Here is a 24713-nt window from a genome sequence, read left to right on the forward strand (position 1 = left end):
ATTTTCAGAATGCAGTCCACACCCACAAATTGATCCTAATTTTGCTGATGTTAAAAGTGTATGCATTCATTGCGGTAAACTTGTGTTATAGTGAACAGTCTATTGATCTGATAAAACGCAGGATGCAGGAGCATCGCTGTCCTCGACATTAGCTTTTTTTATTTTTTTATTTTGTTCCAGTTGGACACTTTTTGGGTTCCAGTTCCATTTTTTTGGTTTTAAAAAAAACATATGGACAAAACACATAAACAAAGAATACTAAAAACACAAAAAAAACTGTTCTTTTTAGAACTACCTTCACTGGTCAAAGAAAGAACTATATTTCTATGTTAGTGCATGAAAGATTATCAGAATTAATGTGTAGTTCATAAATGAATGAATGAAAACATTACTAGTGTATGGTGAATGTGAAAGTGCAGAACTATAAGGAAGTGCTACAGCATACATCTATAAGGTGTTTACCTATAGTATACTGTAGTACCTCTGAAGCACTTGAATGTAACATATCCATATAAATATGTCACAAGTCTATGCTTCAAGTTGCACTGCTGGTGAAACTGCCTGGATGAATTTGTATGTGGAGAAGTGTGGCTCAGGGGTTAGAGGCGGCAGACCCGGAAGCTGAGATCAGCCCTGGACCAGGGTTCAATTCCCCGCCCCGACGGGGGTTGGGCTCAATAATTCCACGGACTCGATAATTCTCGCTCCGGTGCCTTCTCGAGTCACGGGTTCACACTCTGCGACTCTGGGCAATAGCTTGCTTAATCTCCACAACGGCCCCTCGTGGCGGGATGCCTGGCTTTCACCTTGTGGATACCCTGCTGGGGTATCTCACAGGGGAATACCAGGACGGGTTCCCTAAGCAAGCGCATAGATGCCTGCGATGTGGGCGATTTGCGCTATATAAATACATGTACATTTATGTGTTAGGGGTAGATATACAACCCCCTTGTGCTTCTTTTAACACAGCTGTTACGTCACTTTTGTGATGCACTGGTAGTGTAAAAGATGTGTCATGGTGTGTGGAAGGTGCATCACATTATAAAGCCCTGCGCCAGAAGGAGGTGATATCATAGTACACAATAAGTGTCATATCTCTGGGAATGTACCACTTATTGTACATCTTCTGATTCGTGTTTTAATGTAGTGAATGGATTCTTTTAGAGTAGTGTACAGATAAGCACATTGTGTTGTATGGTCAGTACAAATACTGAAACAGAAATGTGATAGTGTTTACTGGAAGTGTAAGGATACAGAGTGGGGAATTTAAGGTATAAAAGAGAAGTTTGCCAGTGCATAGAAGACTACATGCATAGTCTATTGGGATGTTCTCATGAACTACTGAACAGATTTACTCCATTTAACCAAAAGCACAATCTGCAAACCGAACTCTACCTCTCTGCCAAATATGGTGTAAATACATTAGTGTATGCGAATGGTACGATGATAAAAAAAACAGTGTTCAAGGAATTATATAGAATTCAATTTTAATATATTGGGAAAAATTATTAATTAAAAAAATATTTTTCAACTTAGTTTTGTTATTATTTTACATTAAGAATATGAAATATAATGTAAAAAATGAAATAAATATAAATATTTATATTAAAGATGTAAGACATTGTCATAAAAAGAAATAAATATAATTATTAATACATTTAATACTTATCATTTACAAAACCTTTGAAATTCACTGAAAAAAAACATAGGTTTCACACCCGTTATAGTTAGGAATTAGCATTTAAAAAACCTTTGAAATTCACTGAAAAACCATAGGTTTCAGCCACATTATAGTTAGGAATTAGCATTTAAAAAACCTTGGAAAGTCACTTTAAAAAACCATAGGTTTCACAGATGTTATAGTTAGCTGGACATTTCACTCATACAAAACCATAGAAATTCCCCCGTTATAGTTAGTTCAGCTAACTATAACTCGCGCCGCCGCAATGCACTGCTGATGACGTCACATATTACATCACTCATATGGTTTTTTCAGTGAATATATAGACATATATTTTTCCACAACCGATGCAGCACTCTTAAAATGGTTTTTCAGCTTCTTTTTATTTAAGCGTTTCAGCCACTCTAGGCTTTTTTCACCGTGAAAAAAGCCTAGAGTGGTCTAAACGCATTGGTGGAGTGAATGCTAAAATAAAAAGAAGCTGAAAAACCATTCTAAGAGGAGTGCCTCATCGTTTGTGGAAAATTATTAATTAATTGGGCCAGGATCTGGCCCCTGTGTAGAGCACCCGCTGTTGAGCGCTCTCAGAACAAAGGATCACTTTGGATATATATAGACTCTTCTGAAAATCACAGATCACTGTGAGATATATATATATATAGATATATATATCTATATATATATATATATATATCACAGATCACTGTGAGATATATATATATATCTATATATATATATATCTCACAGTGATCTGTGATTTTCAGAAGAGTCTGAGATGCCGTCGCCGGGAAGAGGTCTTTGTGAAACATTGTCAGTTCATGATGGGAGTTTGAGAGAAAAGATACCAGTCTGATTGTGCTGTGTATGTGGTATCCAAAAAAGGGTCTTGGGATTTAAGGCTCATGCTATCCGCAAGAATTGATGGCACGTAAACTCATTGTCTACTGTGCTGAAGGCTGCTGAAAGGTCTAGAAGTATTCGTAGTCCTGTCTCTACTACAGGGGTGGCTATGAAGGGTTCGTCCCAGATTCAGAGAGTATACAATTAGGTACTGAAGCCTTAATGTAATTGATGAAGTAGACCATTATTGTTTTTTGAACTAACTAGACTTGGGCAACAGTGGTTTTCTAATGGATGCCAGATGTGCCATTGGGACCGGTGGAAAACTCGAGGAGCTTACTTGAGCTGGGGTATGGTGATGTGTTTGAGGATAGCTGGCTTTGTTTAAAGCATGGTTTAATGCAAAGTATTTGGACGGGCCATGATTTTGATATACTCTTTAAAAATGTTTGTTCGGAGATTGCTACACAGTTACCTCGATTGTGGTGATTATTGGGATACTGTGAGGGATGAAGTAAGGGTCATTTTTTTCTCTAGTGCTGTTTCTTGGGTGCTTTCTCTGTGGGCTTTGCTAGTCTATTTAAGTTGAGTGTATTTTACGGATTATTTTTTCGTTGAAGTTCAATAAATTGAAGACATGGTTTGGTTTATATCGAATGGGGATGGTTTTGCAAAGATAGTTTGTGGAAATGGTGAGCTTGGTGATAGAATGGTCTCTTTTTGCTGTGCAGATGGCTGTGCAAAACACCCCAGCTGTTACTTATCACCAGCATATCTGCAACAATTTTTGACAACACAATTTGGCTGCTAATCGAGGCTCAGAATGGGACGCGGTGGTTCACTTCGCCTGAACAATAACATTTTTGCAGGAAATTTACATAATCTTATCAAGATTGTTCTTGTATTCATGCTTTGAGAAATCTACTTCTTTAAGGTGAGCTAAGAGCTCATTTACATGCATGCATGCTGATGAACCTTTAAAAACGCTCGTTTTGTAACATCTCTGAAAATGTTGCCACTTTTTTTTCTTTTCAGATTGAAGTCACTTGGCAGACTGCAGATCGTGCTTCAACATCTGGTAAGCACAGTATACATCTCCTACAAGAGAAAAAAACATCTAAAAGCATTTGTCGGCTGAATGAATCACTACTAAGACACCTAGAGCCTAGGCGAAGGTCGTGTATCCTATGGATGCAGGCAACTTTAGGTGAATGCAGATGCATATCAGTGCGCTAGATGAGATTTAAGAGGTCCACCTACATGGTTTGCTTACTAACAAGAAGGAATTTGGGTGCCAGTATTGCAGCTTTTATATAAAGCAAAGACGTCTAATTACTTAACCCTGAAAAATAACGAAGATTTGGGTTTGTACACAGGGTATGTCGATGCACACCGGTGCAGAAGCTGGCGTTCTATTGGAGAAGAAGGGATGTGCAGGAGTGATTACTCTGAACAGACCAAAGGCCTTGAATGCACTCAACCTGTCCATGATACAGCAGATTTATCCACAGTTAAAGGTTAGCAATTCTCTTCTCTCCATTTAGTTTTTTTTATGTGTTAATTTAAAGTGTCAAGATATTACATACATTTCAATTTTATGAGGGTTGACAATGTTGCATACACACTTCAAAAATATTTTGGCCACTGGACATGATTTGAACAAAATATGAACAATACAATTATAGATATGTCCGCTTATCTGTGTCGAATTGTGTTCTAACCCCAGAACCTATATATCATAAATATTTTGCTAATGTACATGCTTAAATCACTTTGGTTTAAGAAGCAGTTCGCTGTGTAACTGCTGAGCAAAAGCAAAGCTTGCTTAACACCATGCGCGCTAGCGGAATTCCGCTCGCACGCTGGGTTTTGCGGAAACGCACTTTACGTGACGAGCTTGGCTCGTCATCAGCGTGCGAGGAGGCTACGCCATGACGAGCCCAGCTCGTCATCAGCGTCGAAGGGGTTAAAGTAAAGGCGTGAAGTGTTTCTTCCTAGGCTTTGCTTTCATCATGTTCAGCTGTCCACATAAACATTTGAACAGTGCAGAGGATTTTGTACAAGGAAGTTTGGGCCAGATGTAGGTCGCCTAATACCGGTCGGTAACGGACGAAATTTCTGAATTTCGGCCGTTACAGACCGGTATTAGGCTACTGAGATGTAGGTGGCCTCAATTCCAAATTCTGTAATTTACTGATTTGGTATTTTAAGGAATCGGTAAATTACCGTTTCCTTAAAATACTGAATCAGTAAATTACCGAATTTGCAATGTAGGGAGCACTCAAATGAGTGCATTGCATAGGTAAGGATTCAGTATTTACCACCAACTACAAGTTGGTGGTAAATATCGAAAACCTTTGCAAAAGCAATTATTTTGCTTTTACAGCAGTGCGATGTGGCAGACATACGTTATGTTATGTTATGTTAATAACATTTATTAGGCGCACAGCTGCCCCAGCAAAGGGGCGTCCTGGCGCCTGATCAAGTGCCACAACACAACAGATCAGTGCTGGAGAGAAAGGGAATCACTCAGCGGAGGCAAACAGGTGGGTTTTTATAGCGCGTCTGAAGAGAGTCAGACTGTTTAGGGCACGAATATGGACAGGGAGGGAGTTCCATAGACCAGCCGCCAATACACGAAAGGAGCGACCTCCCATCCTACTTAGTCTGAACCTAGGCTTAATTGCCAGATGAAGGGATTCCGACCTGAGAGACCGCGTGGGGACGTAGGAAGAGACCAGGCTCGAAGGGCAGGAGGAGAGGAGAGTTTCAGGATCTTAAATGTCAGACAGAGAGCCTTAAATTTGATTCTCTGTCTGACCGGCAGCCAGTGAAGGGAGGTCAGGACTGCAGAGACAGAGCAACGTCTCGGGAGGCCAACTATGGCCCTCTCAGCGGCGTTCTGCACCCTCTGCAGCCTAGTGGCCTCAGCCTGATTGACTCCAAGCAACAGTGCGCTCCCGTAGTCCAGCCGAGAGAGGATGGAGGCTTGGACCACCAGTTGCCGAGTAGGAGGGTCGAAGAATTTGAGGACTGGTCTCAGTCCTCGCAGAATACCATAGCAGGTAGCTGCAATCTTCTTTGTATGGCTGGTAAAAGAGAGGTTGGAGTCCAGCCAGACCCCCAAGTTCTTAACTTCGGCCGCTGGAATGGGGGACACCCCCAGCTCAGGAGGCCACCACTGATTTCCCCAGAGTTCCGCCTGCTTCCCTAGAATCAGGACCTCGGTTTTCTTAGCATTTAGCTGTAAGCAATTGCTACGCATCCAATTCGCCCTTAGGGCATGTATGTCTGCCACATGTGCACCCATGCACTATTCAGGGGTGCAACAGGGTGTCAATGTGACACCCTGCCACCCTTGAATGAGTTCCCCATTTTACCGAATCGATATTTACCGATTTGGTTATTCCAATTCATTCCATGGGCATGGAGGCCCATAGAAATGAATGGGAATTACCGAATCGGTAAATACCGATTCTGTAAATACCAAATCGTACCAATTCAGTAATACTTTCCGAATATTTACCTACATAGCATTTACCGATTCTAAAATACCAAATCGGTAAAATTCGGTATTTTAGAATCGGTTCATAAAGATTACCTACATCTGGCCCCCAGTCTTTGTAGTTAAAATACTAGCTAATGTGCTTGTGTGCTGGTGCTATAGGGAATGATCAATGCACAAATATATGAAGTTTGCTCTCATGTTGACTATAAAACTGATGCAGAGCATGTTTCCCTGAGAATAATACTGGCACCAGTGGCCTAGCAATGGGTGATGCCTTGCTTTTATTGCCCTAACTTGTAAAGAGTTACTACATTCCATGTCGTAATTTTACTTTGAATTTCACTCTAACTCAATCCTTTTGATATAGATATGAATTGGTTTTGTTAACTACTAATTCCTTAGTAATTGTAAGTACCTCCCCCGGTATGTAAGTCTATATTGGTTTTGTATTTTTGTGAAAATTCAGAGCATGCACTAAGCTGAACATATGTTGTTATTTTCTTGGCCTACCACCCTGGATTTCAAAACTATGCTAAATTTAGTTCAGAAGGATACGGATTTGCATTATTAAATGAAAATGGGCAATTGATGTGGGTGGTTGCGAATCCATCACAAGGAATAAGGTCATACACTTGCCAGGGCAAAATACAGTTTCAATAATTCCAACCTGGGTTCAACCCCTTAGTTGCTATGGAACAGATCAGACATGCCTAACTTAGGAAATGTGTAAAGTATTTAGCAGCTCCAAAACTGTTAACAAGTAAAAACACAATAATTTAAAAATCTCACAAACAATTTCTAAAGTAATAAAAATTGTAAAGAGCAATATTACATTATGGCAGCAAGTAGGGGGAATCAGACATATCAATTTATGAAGAATTAAGGCAACAATCACTATGAAAAGGTAAAATGGCAATCAGAAATTTCTGCTAAATAAAATTAACTGTGTCATAACCTGTGACATGGCTGCTGATTGTGAAGCTACATCCGGTTGCCCAAGGCAAAGAGGAGGACTCCTCTGTATATTTACCAGCACCACAATGGTTTATCTTACAAAGGACTGGGTGAGGAAGGTGGTTCTCCCAGAGCTTATGAGAAGGGAATGTTAGGATTTTGGGCTGACTCCAACCATGGCACTAATTTGGTAAACCCATGTGCGCTCTCTGCAGCCAGCTATGCAGCACTGACCGGCACCCAACCTCTCACTATTGTGGCATGAACCACAGCCTTGTACAAGACAAGGTGGGTGTACTACAAGTTTGAGCGCTCCCACTGTCCAGCTCTCCACATTCAAGGCAGATAGCTGTCATTCCTACCCCTCACGGTGGCTCAATGTGTTCCACCCTGCTGAGTAATCATTTAGGTATCAACCACTGTGTAGTATCCTGTTCATGTGAATGTTCTGCTATTATCTCTCCCCCTGCTCAGCCACCGTGAATGTGCTGTGTGCTGCATTATCTCTCCCACTGCTCAGCCAGTGTGATTGTGTTGTGTGCCTTATGGAATGCTGGGGTGGTGATGCGTATTGGAATGCTGGGTGCCTGTGAGGTGTGGTGTGACAGTTGGAGAATGGGCAGAGCCGCAGGCAGGCTGCTCCTGGTGGGGCTGTACACTAGAACTCTTCTACAAGTATCTTACTTAAATAAATTTACTTAAACTACATCCTACCTGCGTGGACTTCATTAATACACACTGTCGTCTCCTGCTATCAGCTGGCTGCTGGTGAGGAGGTAGAAGAGAGTAGGAACAGACAATCTTCCCTGACACTTGTTCTTCACTCCAAGTGGGCATGTTATGCATGAACATCAATTCACCAAAATGCCCGGTGTAGCAAAAGTGACATCACACGACCTTTGACCTCCACTTTCACACACACATACTTACACTTACGCACAAATTCGCACATTTACACTCTCTCTCTCTCTCTCACATAAACACACACTCACCCGCAAACACGCAAACATACATTTAAAAGTATTTTTTACGTACCTCAGCTGCCATGGAAGGACATATTCCAGCTTATTGTACTCATTTTTTATTATACTATTAGTGAATAATATATTTTGTTTATTTACTATTAGTGTAATAAAGAAATTGACAGAAAATAAAGAGAGTGGAGTCCCAGCTGTCCCAGTGTTCTTGGCACTGAATTTGGCAGTGCTAGGGGTAGCACAGGGCAAGCCAGGGGTCGCTACTGCGACCCCACAATTATGTCCATGATGTTATTACCGTAGAGTATATCCACTTTCTGAGGCTAGTCTATAAGGTCTCAGTGGACGGATTGGCACCTAATAGGCTGGGGGGGGAGCAGGTAGAGTGAGATGAGAGTTGGAAGCTTTGAACGTGCATTACAACTTGGGGCTATTGTATATATACTGCTTGGAGCCAGAAATGATTTAAGGCCGCTAAATAAAGGAGGACTATCCATATTCGCCTCTAGGCACATTAAAATTGAAGCAAAACATGTAGAAACTGTGAAGTAGTAGATTTATGCCTTAACGGACTGAGCACAGGGAGAATAGGTGGTAAATATTCACCTTGTAAGATGAAAGGAATGGTTTGCCTCACTAGACATAGCAAGGTGTCCAGTGCCTCACACTGCTCTGGAATGCATTGAACTTATTTAAGACTTTCCAATCTGATGCTTTGTGAATTCCTAAGAGAGGTGAGATGCAAGTGACAAATGTAAGTCCTATTCCGACCATGCACCAGCCTCTCTGAAAGTTTAGTTGCATTAATTTAGAACTAGACACAAATTTGGGGCTTAAGTGAAAACCTATTGAAGTACCCACTGATTGACTGGAGGGCTGAAGGTATTGAGGAGACCAAGACAGGAGGTACAGTTAGCACCCCAGGTCTCCCCTTTATCCCATAGTCTGCACACCCGCAGAGTCTACCAGTGCCAAGATACAGCTCTTGGCCCGCATGGTATAACACTGTGCCTAACCAAATATTTAGAGCAGTCTTTCCAGAGGCCCCTTCCCACACAAGTTGGCTCGATCTCGCGTAGCCTCGCTACCACAATCTTGTCTAACTGCACCCGCAGGCTTCTCCACTCACAAATGTGTTAACGGTCTGTAAACCACACCTAAGTGGCATCTTTGTTTAGGTAAATGGTTTATTCCATATTCTTTCCAAATTAAGCTCCATAACCTCCTTATTTCTGGGACCGGGTATCCTGGTTCAAAGTTAAGGGCCTGTAGCGAACTCTTGTAGTATCTACAAGATGCTCTCTGCACATCCCAAGTCATCTCTGTCTCTCCTTTTGTGGTAGTTCTGAAGATTTTGGTTTAAATTATCTGCTCTTAGAGTCCAAACAGGTAGATCGAAAAATCTGGTACAGGTTGGTCTCCGACACTTTAGAAACGAATAAAGTTCTCGATTAACCTATTCTTACTATTCTCTTGTGAGATATTTGCTTTCAGTGTAAGCCCAGATATTTCAAGTTGTGTATGGGACATTTAATTTAGACCAGTTCCCTAAATGTTTAGAACCAAGACCCAGTTTGTAGAATAACACACTTTCACGGCCCACCTAGCTTTAATGGACATGAGGCAGGTGATTTGTTTGAATGTAACTAAAGCATTATGTGGTAGACCACTGACACTTACAGACAGCACATTTTCAATTGAAATGCCCAATACATTTGCACAGACATTGAGTTTTACTGATAAGCCTATATTGCAGGCAAATAATTATGTGGGGAAATCAGGTTTCAGTGAATATTTTTCATTTGTGCATCACCAAGTTAATTATCTTGATTTGTTTTGATCCTGTAAAAATCTTCATTCCAAGACACGTCAGAATTGCAAAAATAATGAACTTCTTTTTGCTTTCCTAACTGCTGAATGTGTATAGTTCCTTTACATTTTGTTGTTGTGTTAAAAGAAAAAAGACATCCTACATCCTTTCTTTTCATACTTCCTGTACCCTAGCAAGTTTGTCACATAATTCACTTTACTCTGACTGCAAAGTGAGAGCTGTTTGTGAACACCAATCCCCATGTTAACAAGCATTTGCAATGCAATAGGTCTCGCATTTGCAAAGTTGGAGCTCTTGGCGTTGTAAATGACAATGCCTTTTATTAATTTGTTTTGAAAACGTGCAAGCTGTGCGTATAGTCCTTGCTTACGAGAAGCAAGGCTGGCAATAAAAGAGACTGCCAGCCTTGCTTTTCATAAGCAAGGACTATAAGTACAAAGTGCATTTTTATGCACTGCTTGTTATTTATGTGTTTGTTTTGAAAACAGATAAATAAATGGCATTGTCATTTACAATGCCATTAGCTCTAACGTTTGCAAAGGCGAGACCGTTGCATTGTAAATGCTTGTTTTGTGTTAGTGCTGAGTGGAGTAAATAGCGCTCAGTGCCGCAGTTAACGAGGGGCCGCATGTAAAGGTCAGGAGGGCCGCATTTTGAGTATCACTCTGGGCCCTAAGTTTGCAGACAAAATAATTCCTGGCCGGAAACACATGTAATCGTGAGTGGTGAAATAGTGTACTCGCTCTATAGGAAACTCGACCAGTCCAAATTAGCCCCTTAGTACTGACGCTTATCTGCCTATAGGAAAGTTTGCATTTTCCTCCCTATGTTTGAGGCTTGCACTTTTGATTGAGACTGTAGTGTCTGCCCTTTGTCCTGCCTCACGGTTTCAAGGGCCTGGTTTAACCGCAGTAGGGGGCGGCTGCCGGCTGGGTGTGTAGCCCTGACCTCAGGAAACATGGACGGCACGCAGATAACGCAAAGGAAACGCTAACCTGATTCTGAGAGGGGTGGAAAAGCCCAGCTGAACATAGAGATCCAACCCCCAAGACTCAACTAGGAACAGAAGGAACTTCTCCATAAAAGAAATTTAAAAAAACAATCTCCTGTCCTGTAAATGTCTTCTGATAGAAATTCAGAGATCTGGCAGCCGTGGGATGGCTTTTCTCAGGTGTGTGAGCCGACGGATTATTGCTCTGTGGAAGCTAGCCAGATCAGTCAAATGTCAAGTTTATTAGAAAATGTTAGGCTACCAGCGCATGCGTGACATTCATTCTTAATATGTTGGAGTCAGTGAAAGGAACCACCCGCTCATTTTTGAGAACCGGAACTTGTTTTTCATCATAAGGCTTTGACCCAGAGCTAAAGAGCGAGAAAGGGGTGGGAAAGAACATGCTAGAGAGTGTTCAAAGGGCGGTGGAGGAAAGAGGCATGAGATTGAGCAGAGATTGAGCAGAGAATATATAGCCAGTCCCGTATTCAGCATCCCTGTCATTCGGCAGGGCCAGCGGGGAGCACCTCAGACATCTTTAGAACTCTCTGCTTACTTTTTTACAGTTTGACCACCGACCTCGATAGTGCGCACCAGGTAAAGAATTGGTGACATCATTTACTGATAAAGATGATCAATCACTTGTTAGGTAAAGTCCGGTCGAATGGCCAGTCACCGCATCACTCTAGATCGGAGTTATGCGTCTGTGCGGCCACGTCGAATTTTGCATAATTATAGATTTGCCACATAATCCACTATATGACACACCATGTACAGATTTAACAAGGAAAATGTTTCTAGCTCAACCGGTTCAAAAGTTGTAAAAGAAATGCAGCGACACATGTTGCCGCTCATCGGAAGGTGGTTTGCAAAATTGGACTGGCCAACTTTGTGTTGCTTATTGCTATCTTTGGGTGCTGGACTGGTACTAATGAAGTGCAACAATGCCCAGACAGTGTTACTAAATTTAAAAATGACGAATTAATGAAGTAATTCGGTTACAAAATATGCTGCATAATTTACTTTTTCTTGACGCATAATTAACTCAACCAGCATAATTTGGCCCTCTCCGGCCACATAATTCCAGTGGCCCTGCTCTAGATACACTACCAACACATGCCAGTCAAATGTCAAGGTTCACATGTCCAGTGTGCCACATCCTAGTGACTACTTTTCAGCACTTGTCTCAGGGAAGGCTTTTGAGGTGGTGTCTGTAAGTAACCAGGATATAGCAATACATTCTGGGCTCCAAATATGGTGGTAATGGGGCATTTTTTCCCCTGTCCAAGTATTTCTAACAGTTCTGCAGTGTAAGCACGCTCACTCACCCTCTTCCGCTGAATAGTTGCCTCCTTAGCGAGGAAATGCTGCAACAAGGACAAAGGCTGTGGCCTCGGGAAGCACAAAGAGTGAGTGAGGGGCTCCATCCAGCTCTAAACTCGCCCGAAAGTTCCTGCGAGTGCTGTAAGGTGACACCACAGGCGCGGGAAGGGGCTTCCGCAGACATCTCCCTGTTGCACCTTTAAGTCTAAACATAGCAGCACCCCACTCCCCGGCCCGTAAACCGGACTCACCGGCAGCGAACAGCAGCAGGCTGCAGCTCCCCAGCAGCAGCAGCGGGAGGCCCGGCTCCATGGCCGCCTCAGGCTTCCATCAGCCTCCGCCCCTCCCGCCCGGCGTCGAAGTCCCGCCCGGCGTCGACGTCACTTCCGTTGCCAGGCAACGGCCCCACCGGCACCAATCCCAGCGCGGTTCCTCGTCTGACGTCAGAGGAGCTGCGCTCGGGATTTGTAAGGCTACCGAAGTTCCCGGGCTGCGGCGGTGTTTACGGGGAGGCAAGTTTTAATTTCCATACAATGCCGCTGTGGGAGGCAGCGGTGATTTGAGACAGCGCACCTTCTAGCACAGTGCCTTCCCATGCGTAAGGGGAGAGGAGCCCGGTGAGTGGGGTTGAGGGTGGGGGTGTACGCGCGTGTGTATGTTGGAGTGTGTTTGTGCGTGCGTGCGTGCGTGTGTCTGTTTAAGGGGGTGCGTGTGTGTATGCAGCGTGTGTATGTGCGCATGCGTGAGTGTGGCTTTGTTTGAGAATGGGAAAAAGAGGCACGGCGACGTGCGCGCTCACGAGGTAGAATCTCCGTCAGGAGACGCTCGTGATAGTCTGCTGTCCACATTCCCCCGAAAGTGATTACATAAGTTGTCGAGCCCTAGACAGCAAAGCTTCGCTTTGCTTTCGTCTAGGCTCGACCTAAAAAACACTTAAGCAACCAGCTGCAGAATCATCCCTTTCAAATACCACCCGCCTTGTTCCGACAGCTTAATTCCAGACTCAGCCGCTTGCTTTGGAATGACCAGACCGCAATAGTCGTGCTAAAAATATGTTTTCAGCCAACCTACTGTGGGGGGATAATCACACCGGATATTCAATCACATCATTCAGCTTCTCACCTCTAAGTGCTAAACGATTGGTGGTACGAAAACAGAAATGACCCGGCATACCAGGTGGAACGATGGCTCATGGGTAGCACCCTACCACACTTGCTCCTACATGCCCGAAGAGACCTCCGGCAGCTCCTGTCTGCTACATGGGTGGTCTTTGGAGTATGGAAGCAATCGCTTCGCAGAATGGGATGGTGGGGAAAACTGACAAGAGAACCGCCTCTTTGGCAGAGTGGTCTTATGCCACAGGTATCAACCTTGTCAAAGTTTCGGGACGGGGATATCATTGGTAACTCCACATTGGGGGACGTGATGTACAGCACTGTTCTGAAGTCCTATCAAGAGCTCCAGAAGGAATTTGAGATGCTGCGTTCTCAATTCTACAAGTATTTGCAATTTCGCCACGCTCTAACACCATACATAGTGACCCTGGAATCTATCCCAGAGTTTAACCCAATAGAGGCTAAGGTATTTATGGGCCATTTGGGAGACCACAAGACAACAAATATATACCAATCCCTAATGACGAATCTCTCTATGATCCTAGACTCACACCGGGTGAGATGGCAGGCTGATCTTGGCTCACCAGATAACGACAACTGGACAGAGATATTCGAATCCCCTTGGGGACTCGCAATGGTGTCACGCCTAAGATTAATTCAGTTTAAATATAATCACTGTGCTTATTTCACTAGATACCGGTTGTGGAGGGCAGGAATGATAGCTTCCCCTATATGTCTCTGCTGTGACAGTGCGGACGGTGCGTTCATACACACTATTTGGAAATGCACAGGACTCTGCAGATTTTGGACTGGGTCACGACCTGTCTGTCAGAAATACTGGGGTGGGAGTTGCCCCTGTTCCCTAAGCTTGCACTACTGCATGCCACCGAAGAGATTGTAGGAAATCTGTATAAAAGACATCTATTATTCTTGGGCCTTACTCTTGCCAAAAGATATATAGCCAGGACATAGAAAGACCTAGCCCCGCCCAAACTAGGGGCATGGAGGGCGAGTCTAGATTGGTGTATGAACATGGAGCAACCTATATTTAAGGCACGAGGCTGCCTGCAGAAACATTTCAAAATCTGGAAACACTGGGCAGATTTTTTAGGTCTTATTTTGGAACCCCTCAACAACCACAATATACTGATGCTGAAATCTCTGGATGATAGATCAAGGGAGAGAGAAGTGATACAGGGACCTACGTTATATATGGGAATTGGCTTGCAAAGTATGTTGAACAGATTATTGTATTGTACATGGCACACTTGGTTATAAAGTTATGGGCTTCTGTTTACAAGCCCGAAATGTTTATTTACTTATTCTGTAAATGTCATATGAAAGACACTAGATTGATTCTTATCATTCTAACCAGAACAAACTGTATTTCTCCTGCTCGAGATGTGAATGTCTTATCTGCTGACTTAATAAAACTCTGTTTTGAAAAGAAAAAAAACACTTAAGCAGCAATTTGTCAGGAGACATAGCCTGGGGTTTGCCCTCTGTCTTTGAAACACAACAAATACGACAAGATAAATACATAATTTAAAGGCAAATTTAATGCTTGGAATTTCACGACTCACCAAACATCATCTTGTGACCCACCTAAGGGTCGTGACCCATAGTTTGGGAAACAGAGATTTAGATCCTTTTAGATTGTTATAACTAGTGCTGGTTTGGGTCAGACGATTTTATGAAATATTTTCAAAAGCAAGTTGTTTTTTTATTTCAGATTTCAATGATACAAACTATTCTTTTTCTGCTAGGCATGGGAAGAAAACTCTGAGACCCATCTTATCATTATAAAGGGCACTGGTGAAAAAGCATTTTGTGCTGGAGGAGATATCAGAGGTAAGATTTATTAAATGCCATGAGTTCTCCTAATACACAGTAGAAACTTTGACCAAAGTAATGGACAAGTCATTAATTCAAAGAAAGCCGTGTTATGTAATAGGTTGTGTAGAGTATGACAGTCACCCCAAGGTTTTCCGGGCATTAGTAATGAGGAATGCAGTCAATCCATATAATAGGTATATTTAATTATAGTTTAAAAAGAAACGTTTTAAAATCTTTTTTCAATGCTAAATGATTTGTAATCTTTAAAGGCAGCAGGTTCCTTTATTTGATTGCAACAACAAAAACAAGCATTTGCAATGCAATAGGTCTCGCATTATTAAAGTTTGAGCTAGTGGCATTGCTAAATAATGCAACACCAATAGCTCAAACTTTAATAATGCGAGACCTATTGCATTGCAAATGCTTGTTTGTTATAGATGGAGAATAAAGTGTGGTCTATTAAACTATTTGCTAGAGAGATTTTTTAAAGTGCACATCCAGGAATGAAATAGTAATAAAATGAAAGTTTCTCTCAAACATGATGAGCACGGAAAAAGAAGGCACTGTGACGAAAGGTGGCTGCCCAGGGTCACACCGATTAGTCAAGCTGAGAAGCCGGGATTAAAACCAAGTTTTCTGATTGCACAATATGCACTCGAGCCACTGAATGGGTATCGGATTCTTTCCTCCTTCTGCCTGATGAATATTTAATTAGTGACCCAGGAGGCAAGTCAATTGGTTTATGCCTCCTATGAAAAGCCTTTATTGCTAAAACAGATAAAGCAACATTATGTTCAATTAAACCATGTACAAGAGTGGTGTTCGTACAGTGCACATCCTGAAGTGAATTATTTCAAGGTGCTCTCAAATGTGATGATTACAAAAAACAAGCCAAGTGGAAGCGTGTAGGATCTATGTGCCACAATATGTTATACATTGCTTTCTATATGGATTTCACGTGTGCTAGTGTTTGAATGACTTGCAAATACATATTACGTATGCAGGTGTAGGATTCAGCATGAGGTGCAGTGAGTGTGTGTCCCAGTTGCTATGGATGGTGTTTCAGATGTGTCAGTAAGAGGGTTCAAGAGAACAATGGGCTCTTGTCTTGATTTCAGAACGCTACTTTCTTAGATATCGGATTTGGATGTTACTCAAATGTGTATGTATTTATGTTGTTAACAAATACCATATTAGTGCTACTCCGGGAAACTTTGCGGTCCTTTAAGACATCTTAACACATGGATACATTTTCAAAAGTAATGGGGAGAGCTGGCATATAATGTGCTTATCCTTTTACAAGCAGTGAAGGCTGAGGAATGCGCACAGGCCTTCTTTATTGCCGCCATCACTCTTATCAGCCTGGTCAGTGCCCACATGCATTAGCCCGACGTTTAGGCTCATGATTCAGGGAAGTTCTTGCAGCTGAAAATAGGGAAACATTCTAACTTTTAATGGAAATGGCTCTTGTGAAACATCCATGGAAAGGGCTACATCAATAAAGCCTGGTAGAGAGCTTTATCTAGTGATCAGACTGGGCTTGCATTTATTTTATTGTGAATCTAAAAAGCAAATACGTTTACATGCCGAACATATTGTTGAGAACCCAGTTGTCGTATAGCTTACATATTCCAAAAAGCAAATTCCAGCCCACAGAGGCAATGGTGGTTGCTTTGAGGGCATTTACTGTGCAGACCAATGAACAAGCGCTGGAAAGTAACAAAGCCCAGATTTACAGGCGTGTTTTATTTTGCGTTCACACTGCCTATGGAGTGTTTTTTATTTTTTTTTACACACTTGCTGTCAAGCCGTATTCCGGAGCCAGAGCAAAGTGCACGCACTTTCTGTGAAAAAGCAGCGCCCCATTTAAACCGGCTGCTCTGTGCTGTGGACTAAGGGGAGAGTTCGATGTGCTGAGGAGGGAGTGCGGTGAGCGCATGGTAAAGAGGGTGTTTCCAAGCGGCCAGAGAGACCGGGACTGGCCAGAAACAAACCTGTTCCTGTAATTTCAGGTGAGGCCGGTGCTGCTTCAATTAGTACGAAGTGTTCTAGGGCTTTCGGGGGAGGGGGAGGAGTTGGGCACTTCACGGGGATTGTGCCATCTACTGCCAAAAAATAAAAATAAAATTCAAATCCCGTACTTAACGCAAACCTGCTCAATCTGCTCAACCCAGGGGTAAATTAGGAATGCAAATGTCGGAGCACAGGCTGCGGGAGGGGAAGGAGGCCTGCGAGGGAGCCCGGTGCACACATGCAAGCACGGTCAGTGATTCACTCTGCAGCCGGTTTCAGGTAACAAAAAGCAAATTCCAGCCCACAGAAACAACGGTGCAAGCGAAAACAGACAGCTCTTTCTTACTTACTGCTCCAAATGTCCTTTCTTAACACATATGTCATGAAAAAACATGTGGCAAAGATCACATATGTCTGGCCTGAGCTGAGACTGAACCTCACCCCTCCGTGTCAAACCTATTCCCTTAGACGCTGCGCCCACTCAGTCTTGGTACTCCCCCTCAAAAAAAAAGAAAAAAGCAGTGACGCGGCTCAGGGAAATTCTTGAATAAGTTTCATCTTTTTAATTGGTGCTGCATATCACCCACGCCTGTTTTATTATAAGTTAAGATAGTTTGCATTAACCTCGTTCAACTAAAATAAGAGGCAGCCACAGGCGGGGGACGGGAGGGCACGGGATATTGACGATGGGCGCCGAGGTAGTTAAAGTAACAGGCAGTGACGGGCGGAGCGGCATAGGGACATTTCTGAAAAGAACGATTAACCGGCGTGTTTTATTGCTGGGGCCAGCGCTTGGGCAGCTTTGTTTTTATTGCAAATTGAGACAAAACATGAAACGCGGTGATTGCAACCAGATACAAAACATTAAGGGCGTGCTGTGCCGATTCACGACACGAGTCAAGTAATTAACGAATGGTGCCCACCGCGCGTTGTTCGTTCATCTAAAATAAGAGGCAGCCACAGGCCGGGGAGAGAGGGGACGGGATATTGACAATGGGCCCCGAGGTAGTTAACGTAACAGGCAGTGATGGGCGGAGCAGCATAGGGACATTAAACGAACGATTAAAAGGCGTGTTTTCTTGCTGTGGCCAGCTCTCAGGCAGCTTTGTATTTTGTTGCAAAACATGAAACGCGGTGAGGCGGCGGTTACTCAGCAGCCCTCTGCGGCTGTAACACAAGGCACTTATCTTACCTTTTGGGCCAGTTGCTGGCACAGGTAGGCTGGCTCAGGCACACTTCCAGGGCTGCCTTTCGAAGCAAACGAAAAAAAAGCCTCGCGCGGCATCAGGGGAGGGGGCGTGACACCATATGGCGCCGCGAGCTCCTGCAAGGAAATCGCCAGACGTGCACGCGGTGCCATTGCAAGCAATGCAACGCGTGCACGTTTTTGCCCCCAAAGCTCTGCCCATGGCTTAAGGTCTCTTTCCTAAGCAGCGCATGCGCGCTGCGTAGGTCCAGACCTAACACTCAACCACCTGTTCTCAATCTTTCAAAACATGTGACTTTAGCTTGAGCACCTGATCCAAATCGAATAGATTGTGTTTGAAGATAGAGAATAACTTTTTTCTTGAGCCCTTGGACCCTTGGTTGTAGAACGCCTGATGAAATCTGCAGGTACTTTTAAAAGTAATACCTTTGCAGACTCAAAACCAATGGAGGTCAGCTAGTACTGGAGCCATACACATCCTCCTATTGGATCTAGCAGGGAACAAGCTGCCAGGTTTTGCAATAGCTGCAGTTTGTGACTTTCCTGTTTGGGAACACACACTTTGGTACATAATGTTTTAAGAATCCAACAGCTAAAGTATAATGGTGTGAAAAACATCTTTCCTGCAGCATATTGGTAAAAACTGCAATTTTTATTTTAGGAATTAAAGTGTTAAAAGGAGGTAGAAGTCAATGTATTATTCTGGGTTCTCTGGAGTAAAGAATTATGAATTCTATTTTACAGACCTAACTGGGGCAGGCGTAGTTGCCAGTTATGTAGGGCGCCAGGTTATATCCCATTCTGAGATCATATCGTAGAGGATGATCATTTCAATCTTTTTTGTGTTAAGTTTAAGCAACTATTTTCTCTTCCAAGATCCCACTCGGTTAACTGAGTTCTGAAACTTAGTTTTAGTTTCTTCTTAAGTGTCATCCAGTCTAATTACCAATTTAGTGAGTATCATTATTGCAGGTCATGAATGTGAATCTGTAAGATCTAAGTAGTCAGTGTAGTAGAGCAACATATAGTTTAAACAGACTCAGGTTTAATGAGGACCCCTTCGTTATCCCTTAATTCAGTGGTTGTCAAATCCGACTAAATGAAAGATAATTTGACTGCTTGATTTCTACCTTTAATATATGATTGAATCCAGTTGAGTGCGGATTCTCAAGATTTGATCTCGTATAGTCTAATACTACAGATATGATGGGAGATCGTATCAAAGGCAGCCAAGAGAACTAACAGAATTAATGCTACTTTGCTTTACTCATCTAGCATCCAGCAGATATTATTGATGCAAAACTGAAATTCTGTGCTGTGCATAGATCCAAAACCAATTGGGATGGATAAAGAACTGCTTTGCTTGTCACAAAAGTAGTAATTTGACCATTGATATGTTTCTCTAAACATTACTTGCTAGAGGCAATTCAGCGATGGGATGATATTTGCTCAGTGAATGAGAATCATTGTAATTTTTTTCAGCAAAGGAATAACAATTGCCCGCCTGTAAGTAGATGGAACTGAAATTTTGACAATAGAGACATTAAGTAAGCAACGCAGTTATGCAGTTCCTAAGACAAAGAGCAAAAAAGCGGGAAGAGGCTAGGTTGGCTACTACCCTACGGTGGAGGCAGGGATTCTCCTGTTTTGGGAAAGAGTTCCTCATCATAGGGCATGCTCCTTGTCAGGCCTGCGCTGTTATGCCTGACGGGCACCCTATAAGGGGCTCTTTATCTGAGATCTTTTTATCCCAGACCATAGGGTGCAGTGCAGGTAAGGGGCCTAGTGGTGTAGATGTGAGTGAAAAATGTGCAGGAATAGTGTATGGAAGGTTAAAAAGGGGGGGTCCAGCAGTGCTCCAAATTCAATTTAATAAGCAGGCCAACTGGTCCCAATTAAAAACTGAAAGTGCAAGCCACCTCTGAAATGATGTCCAGTTGTGGCTACAAGTTAAAAGTCGACATGTTTCTTAGCTAGTTTGTCTGGGGGATCACATGGCAATTATATATACTATCTACACAGTGGATGGTTCGTAATTACTATCACCAGTGAACCGCGCACTTAAACCACAACCTATCAATGAGGTACCTGTTGTTTGTAGGCCAACCCAATTTGGCCGGCTTGCTGGCTCCTTTGAACCAAGTGGAGGGCAAAGACTACAATTATTAGCGTAGATCAGCAGTGGCTGATTAGCCAAGAATCTACCCCGTCCTGTGTCTGATACTGGTGATACTAATTACGAATCATCCACTGTGTAGATAGTATATCTGGGGGTCTGCGATGCCTACTCAGGGGGTCCGTGACTGCTTAGAAATTAATATATTAACACATTAATATAGTGTAAATAAATAAAAAAGCAAACTATACAACTGATTCATACAATGGATACAATTGATTCATGGGAGCAGTGTAAGTGCATCAAACAGAACATATTCTGAACTATGGGTGGAAGCTCACCTTGTATCTAATGATTACCATCAGGTGAGCTTTAATCTGTTAATTGTTAAATAGGTATCCATACAAAAACAGGATTTCCTTCGTTTAGTAAATGTCATCTGTAGAAATAAACAGACTTCATCATGACCTCCTAATAGGGCACTCATTCAGGGAAGATTGCAGCTGGTTGAAAGAAAGGGAAGTTTGCAGCCCCCTGAAGGGCTAAAACGTCTCATGAACTTTTGTCAATTCCAACACTTAGCATACTGCATCATTGGGAATGCCTCGCTATCAGCTCACTTCCTGCCATTTTGACCTGCCAGGGTCGCACTAGAATTTTAAATCTACCCTGGAGAAAAGTACAAACCAGTTCCACATTGCAGGAGGACACTATTTGAAATAGAGCTTTTGAGCTTGGATGTTAGTGCAATGACAACCCATTCAGCTTTGAAGGCAACCCTGCTACACTAAAGCCCATAAGGAAAATGCCAATGGTGGCATGTGGAGAACCCCTCCTCACCCCTACCACACACCAGCGGAACACATCGCACCGCGGACTCCATCGTTCAGAAATCTCCAGGGCCCCAGGAGGCGGTCCCTTCTTTGTCCTGCAGATGTTCCTTGTTGGCGCTATATAGCGTGTTTTCCTCTTCCGCTGTGCGGGATGTGTCCGGGCCAAGGGCCAGCCCGTCTACGCCTGTCCGAGACCGACTGAGGTGGGCTGGGCCACCCCTTTGACATGGACACTGTGGATTAAACGTGGATTAATCATCATCCAGTTACTCAAGGTGAACATTTGCCCTACAGTGTCCTCTTGTGGTGTAAGTATTATGGGGAAGAGTACGGTCACAGGAACAGCCACATTACCTCATAAACTCACGAGCATTAATACTATGCTAGAGAGAGCCATAAGGGTGGTCAGTACAGAAATAGCACTTACAGAACGTAGGCTCTCTCTAGGTCAGGTGCCGGGCTTGGGAGATGCATTACATAATGCCGACCCCTGTGAAGAAGTTTGTTGTAGCCCCAACACAGAGGCAGCTGAAGATGTAAAAGCCATATCCTCCTGGAAGACCTGCAGGAAAGACGAGAAAATCCCCAGGTAGTCAAGACCTATGTTTTGACTTGAGGTGCTTCGACATGGCCAAACCAGTTCTGACCACCTTTTGCCCCTTTATTGAGCATTTAGGGACACACTTTTGCAGACCTAGGCAAAACCCTTTTCAAGCCCCCCTGTTAATCGGTAGGTCGCCAGGCACTATGGTCCAGCTCCAGGGGATCCAGACTTTATTACCCAACACCATACTCCAGAGAGCCTCATGGTACAGGCTTTGGCCAGCAAAGTTCAGCCAAATTCTTTCCTGACTATTCCCCCTCACAGGGAATTCAAAAGAACAGAGACCTTTAAGAAACAGGTCTCCCCCTTCTGCGAGCTGAGCCCTCAGCTTTGTCAATAGCAGCTGTTTTCTAGGCTGCAATTCTCACACCTTGTGTGGTTCCGTGGCTCAGGTGCTCCCCATGTTGACAGAGGAGGGCGGTACTATCCTGTCTGAGACCATGCATGATGGTCGTGATGCGACCCTAATTGAAAGGGAAATGTTAAGAGAGAAGGCTTGTACTACCCTGTCTGAGACCATGCAGGATGGTCGTGATGAGACCAAATTCACTGTCTTCTAGGGACTACGCTACAGATTCGCTCAGCAGAGCTATAGACACCAGTGTGGCCTTCACAGACCTGCTTGGATAAATTCCACAGGGCTTTCAGAGGATATTCAGAGGAGTGTTAAGGACATGCCATTTGACAGTTCCAGTCTTTTTGGAAAAAAGTGGATTTTGCATTGGAGCGCTTTAAAGACCGCATTGCCATGGCATTCTCCCTGGGCCTTTTCACTCCCCCACAACAGCTGCACCATCAGTTTCGCCTCCTCCTCCGTGGCCATAGATGGGGCTTTCAGAATCGCCAGCAAATACAGCCAATGCATCAATACCACCAATCTTTTTGTGGCTGAGGCACCCACTGAATACGTGGACAACAATGGCAGCGTGCAGCCTAGTTCCCCGCTCTTCCAGCTGCTGCAACCCCCAAACCTCTTTAGCGTGCCCTTGACAACGCATATCCACCCTGTTGGAGGAATTTTCTTTAAATGTGACAGGCGATTACTTTGAACGAGTGAGTCTGACAAATTGTGTTTCTGGGTTACTCCATATCATTCCTCGAAAACCCAACGAACTATCCACCAACCCCAGAACACCTCCCACTACCTCAACGACTAGCTGTTGAAGAAAGGCTCATCCTTGGCAGATGAAGGCAAACCTTATAGTATCATTGGGGTTCACTATCAACGTGCCGAAGTCACACATTACTCCTTCCCAGATGCTCCCCTTCATCAGAGCCAATCTAGCCACAGCGCAGTTTGCACCTATTTCATGGAACAGAGAGTCCAGCACATTTGGAGTATGATCCCAGTGTTTCAATCTCCATCCTGATATCAGTGAGAAGGACTGTGGGGCTGCTGGTACTGATGGCCTCTTGCATCCTGCTGGCCATGCGTACCCAATGGCATATGCGCCTCTGCAGTGGGATCTGAAGTCCCAGTGGGCCAAACACCAGGAGTGGGGATTATCTTTCAGAAGTGGTCCAGAATTCAGGGGAGACTGTAAAAGTTCTACAGTGGTGGCTGCTTGATCGCTATTGGGTTATCAGGAGACACCTTTCCTTATTCTACCCAGAGCTCACAGTTGTGACTGATGCAGTGCTTCTGAGTTGGGGAGTCCATTTGGGAAAGGTGAATATTAGAAGTTTCTGGTTTCCGTAAGAGCCCTGGCCCCATATCAACTTTCTGGAGCTGAGAGCCATCCACTTTGTGCTGAAGATTTTCTTGCCCTTCATCAATGGGAAGATTGTGCACGTGCTCAATAACAACACCACTGCCATGTGGTACTGCAACCAGCAAGACAGGGTGTGGTTGTGGACCCTGTGTGAGGAAGTGTTGCGTCTCTGGATGTGGCTAGACTGCCAAGGAATTTTTCTGTTGACATGTTCCCTGAATGCCAGAGTGGACGACCTAAGTTGTCAATGCCTTACGGATGATGAATGGCAATTACATCCGGAGGTGGAACTCTGGACTTCTGTAACCTTTTTGCCCGATACCTCTCCTGCCCCAAGTTCTGAAGATTCGGACTGACCAGGCCTAAGCTATCTGTGTAGCTCCAGATTGGGCATGAAGCGTATGTTAACCTGAACTCCTGGGCATGTTTATCTGTTCTCCGATGAGGTTGGCTCTTTGGGGGGGGAAACTTCTGTTGCATTAGCAGGACAGGGTCCTGCACCCAAACCTGCACCTTCTTCACTTCCACACTTTGAGGTTCAGCAGTGACAGTTGAGTGCCTTTGAACTTCCTCACAAAGTTTTTGTTGTCACCGTAGCAGCCAGGTGTTCCTCAACTAAATATGAATACCCTGCCATTGGAATAAGTTTATGGCCTGGGGCGTTTCGAAATCGATTGACCCACTCCCTGCCAAACTGTCAGAGGTTTTGCTGTTTGTATTGTCCCTATTCAAGCAAGGCCGTGCTTTGGGCACTGTTAAAGAGTACCCATCGGCTCTTTTGGCCTTTTTATGGTTGCCCGACTAGCCCTCATTGTTTAAGTCGCCAGTTGTAACGCGTTTCCTTAAGGGGTTATAATATATGTTTCTCCCTTCTCCATTTTTAATGCCACAATGAGATTTAAATGTGGTCCTCGCATTCCTCATGTGTGCACCATTTGATCCGTTACACAGTTGTTTTCTCTGGCTCCTCCCCCTCAAGAAAATTTTTCTCGTCCCCATAAAATCACGTTGCCCTGTTTGTTAATCCTTCATACATCACTTTCTACCCAGACAAGCTAGTTCTGCTGACTCAAGTCTCCTTAATCCGAAGGTAGTGACCCCATTTCATGGTAGTCAGAGCATTAGTCTTCCAGCATATTTTAACCTCCGCCTCACTACTCTAAGGAGGATTG

At 43.7% G+C, this 24713-nt stretch overlaps 1 protein-coding gene across 1 annotated transcript in view; it reads left to right on the plus strand.

The window, feature by feature from the left end:
• HIBCH (3-hydroxyisobutyryl-CoA hydrolase) overlaps nucleotides 1-24713 on the plus strand; it is a 1142718-nt gene that overhangs the window by 145500 nt on the left and 972505 nt on the right. Inside the window, exons 2-4 of the mRNA XM_086955371.1 lie at nucleotides 3557-3599; nucleotides 3898-4038; nucleotides 14987-15071. Coding sequence (XP_086811497.1) covers nucleotides 3557-3599; nucleotides 3898-4038; nucleotides 14987-15071 — 269 coding nt within the window. The remainder of the gene's footprint in view (nucleotides 1-3556; nucleotides 3600-3897; nucleotides 4039-14986; nucleotides 15072-24713) is intronic.

This window comes from Lissotriton vulgaris, chromosome 2_1 (assembly GCF_964263255.1).
Source record: "Lissotriton vulgaris chromosome 2_1, aLisVul1.2, whole genome shotgun sequence".
NCBI lineage: Eukaryota > Metazoa > Chordata > Amphibia > Caudata > Salamandridae > Lissotriton > Lissotriton vulgaris.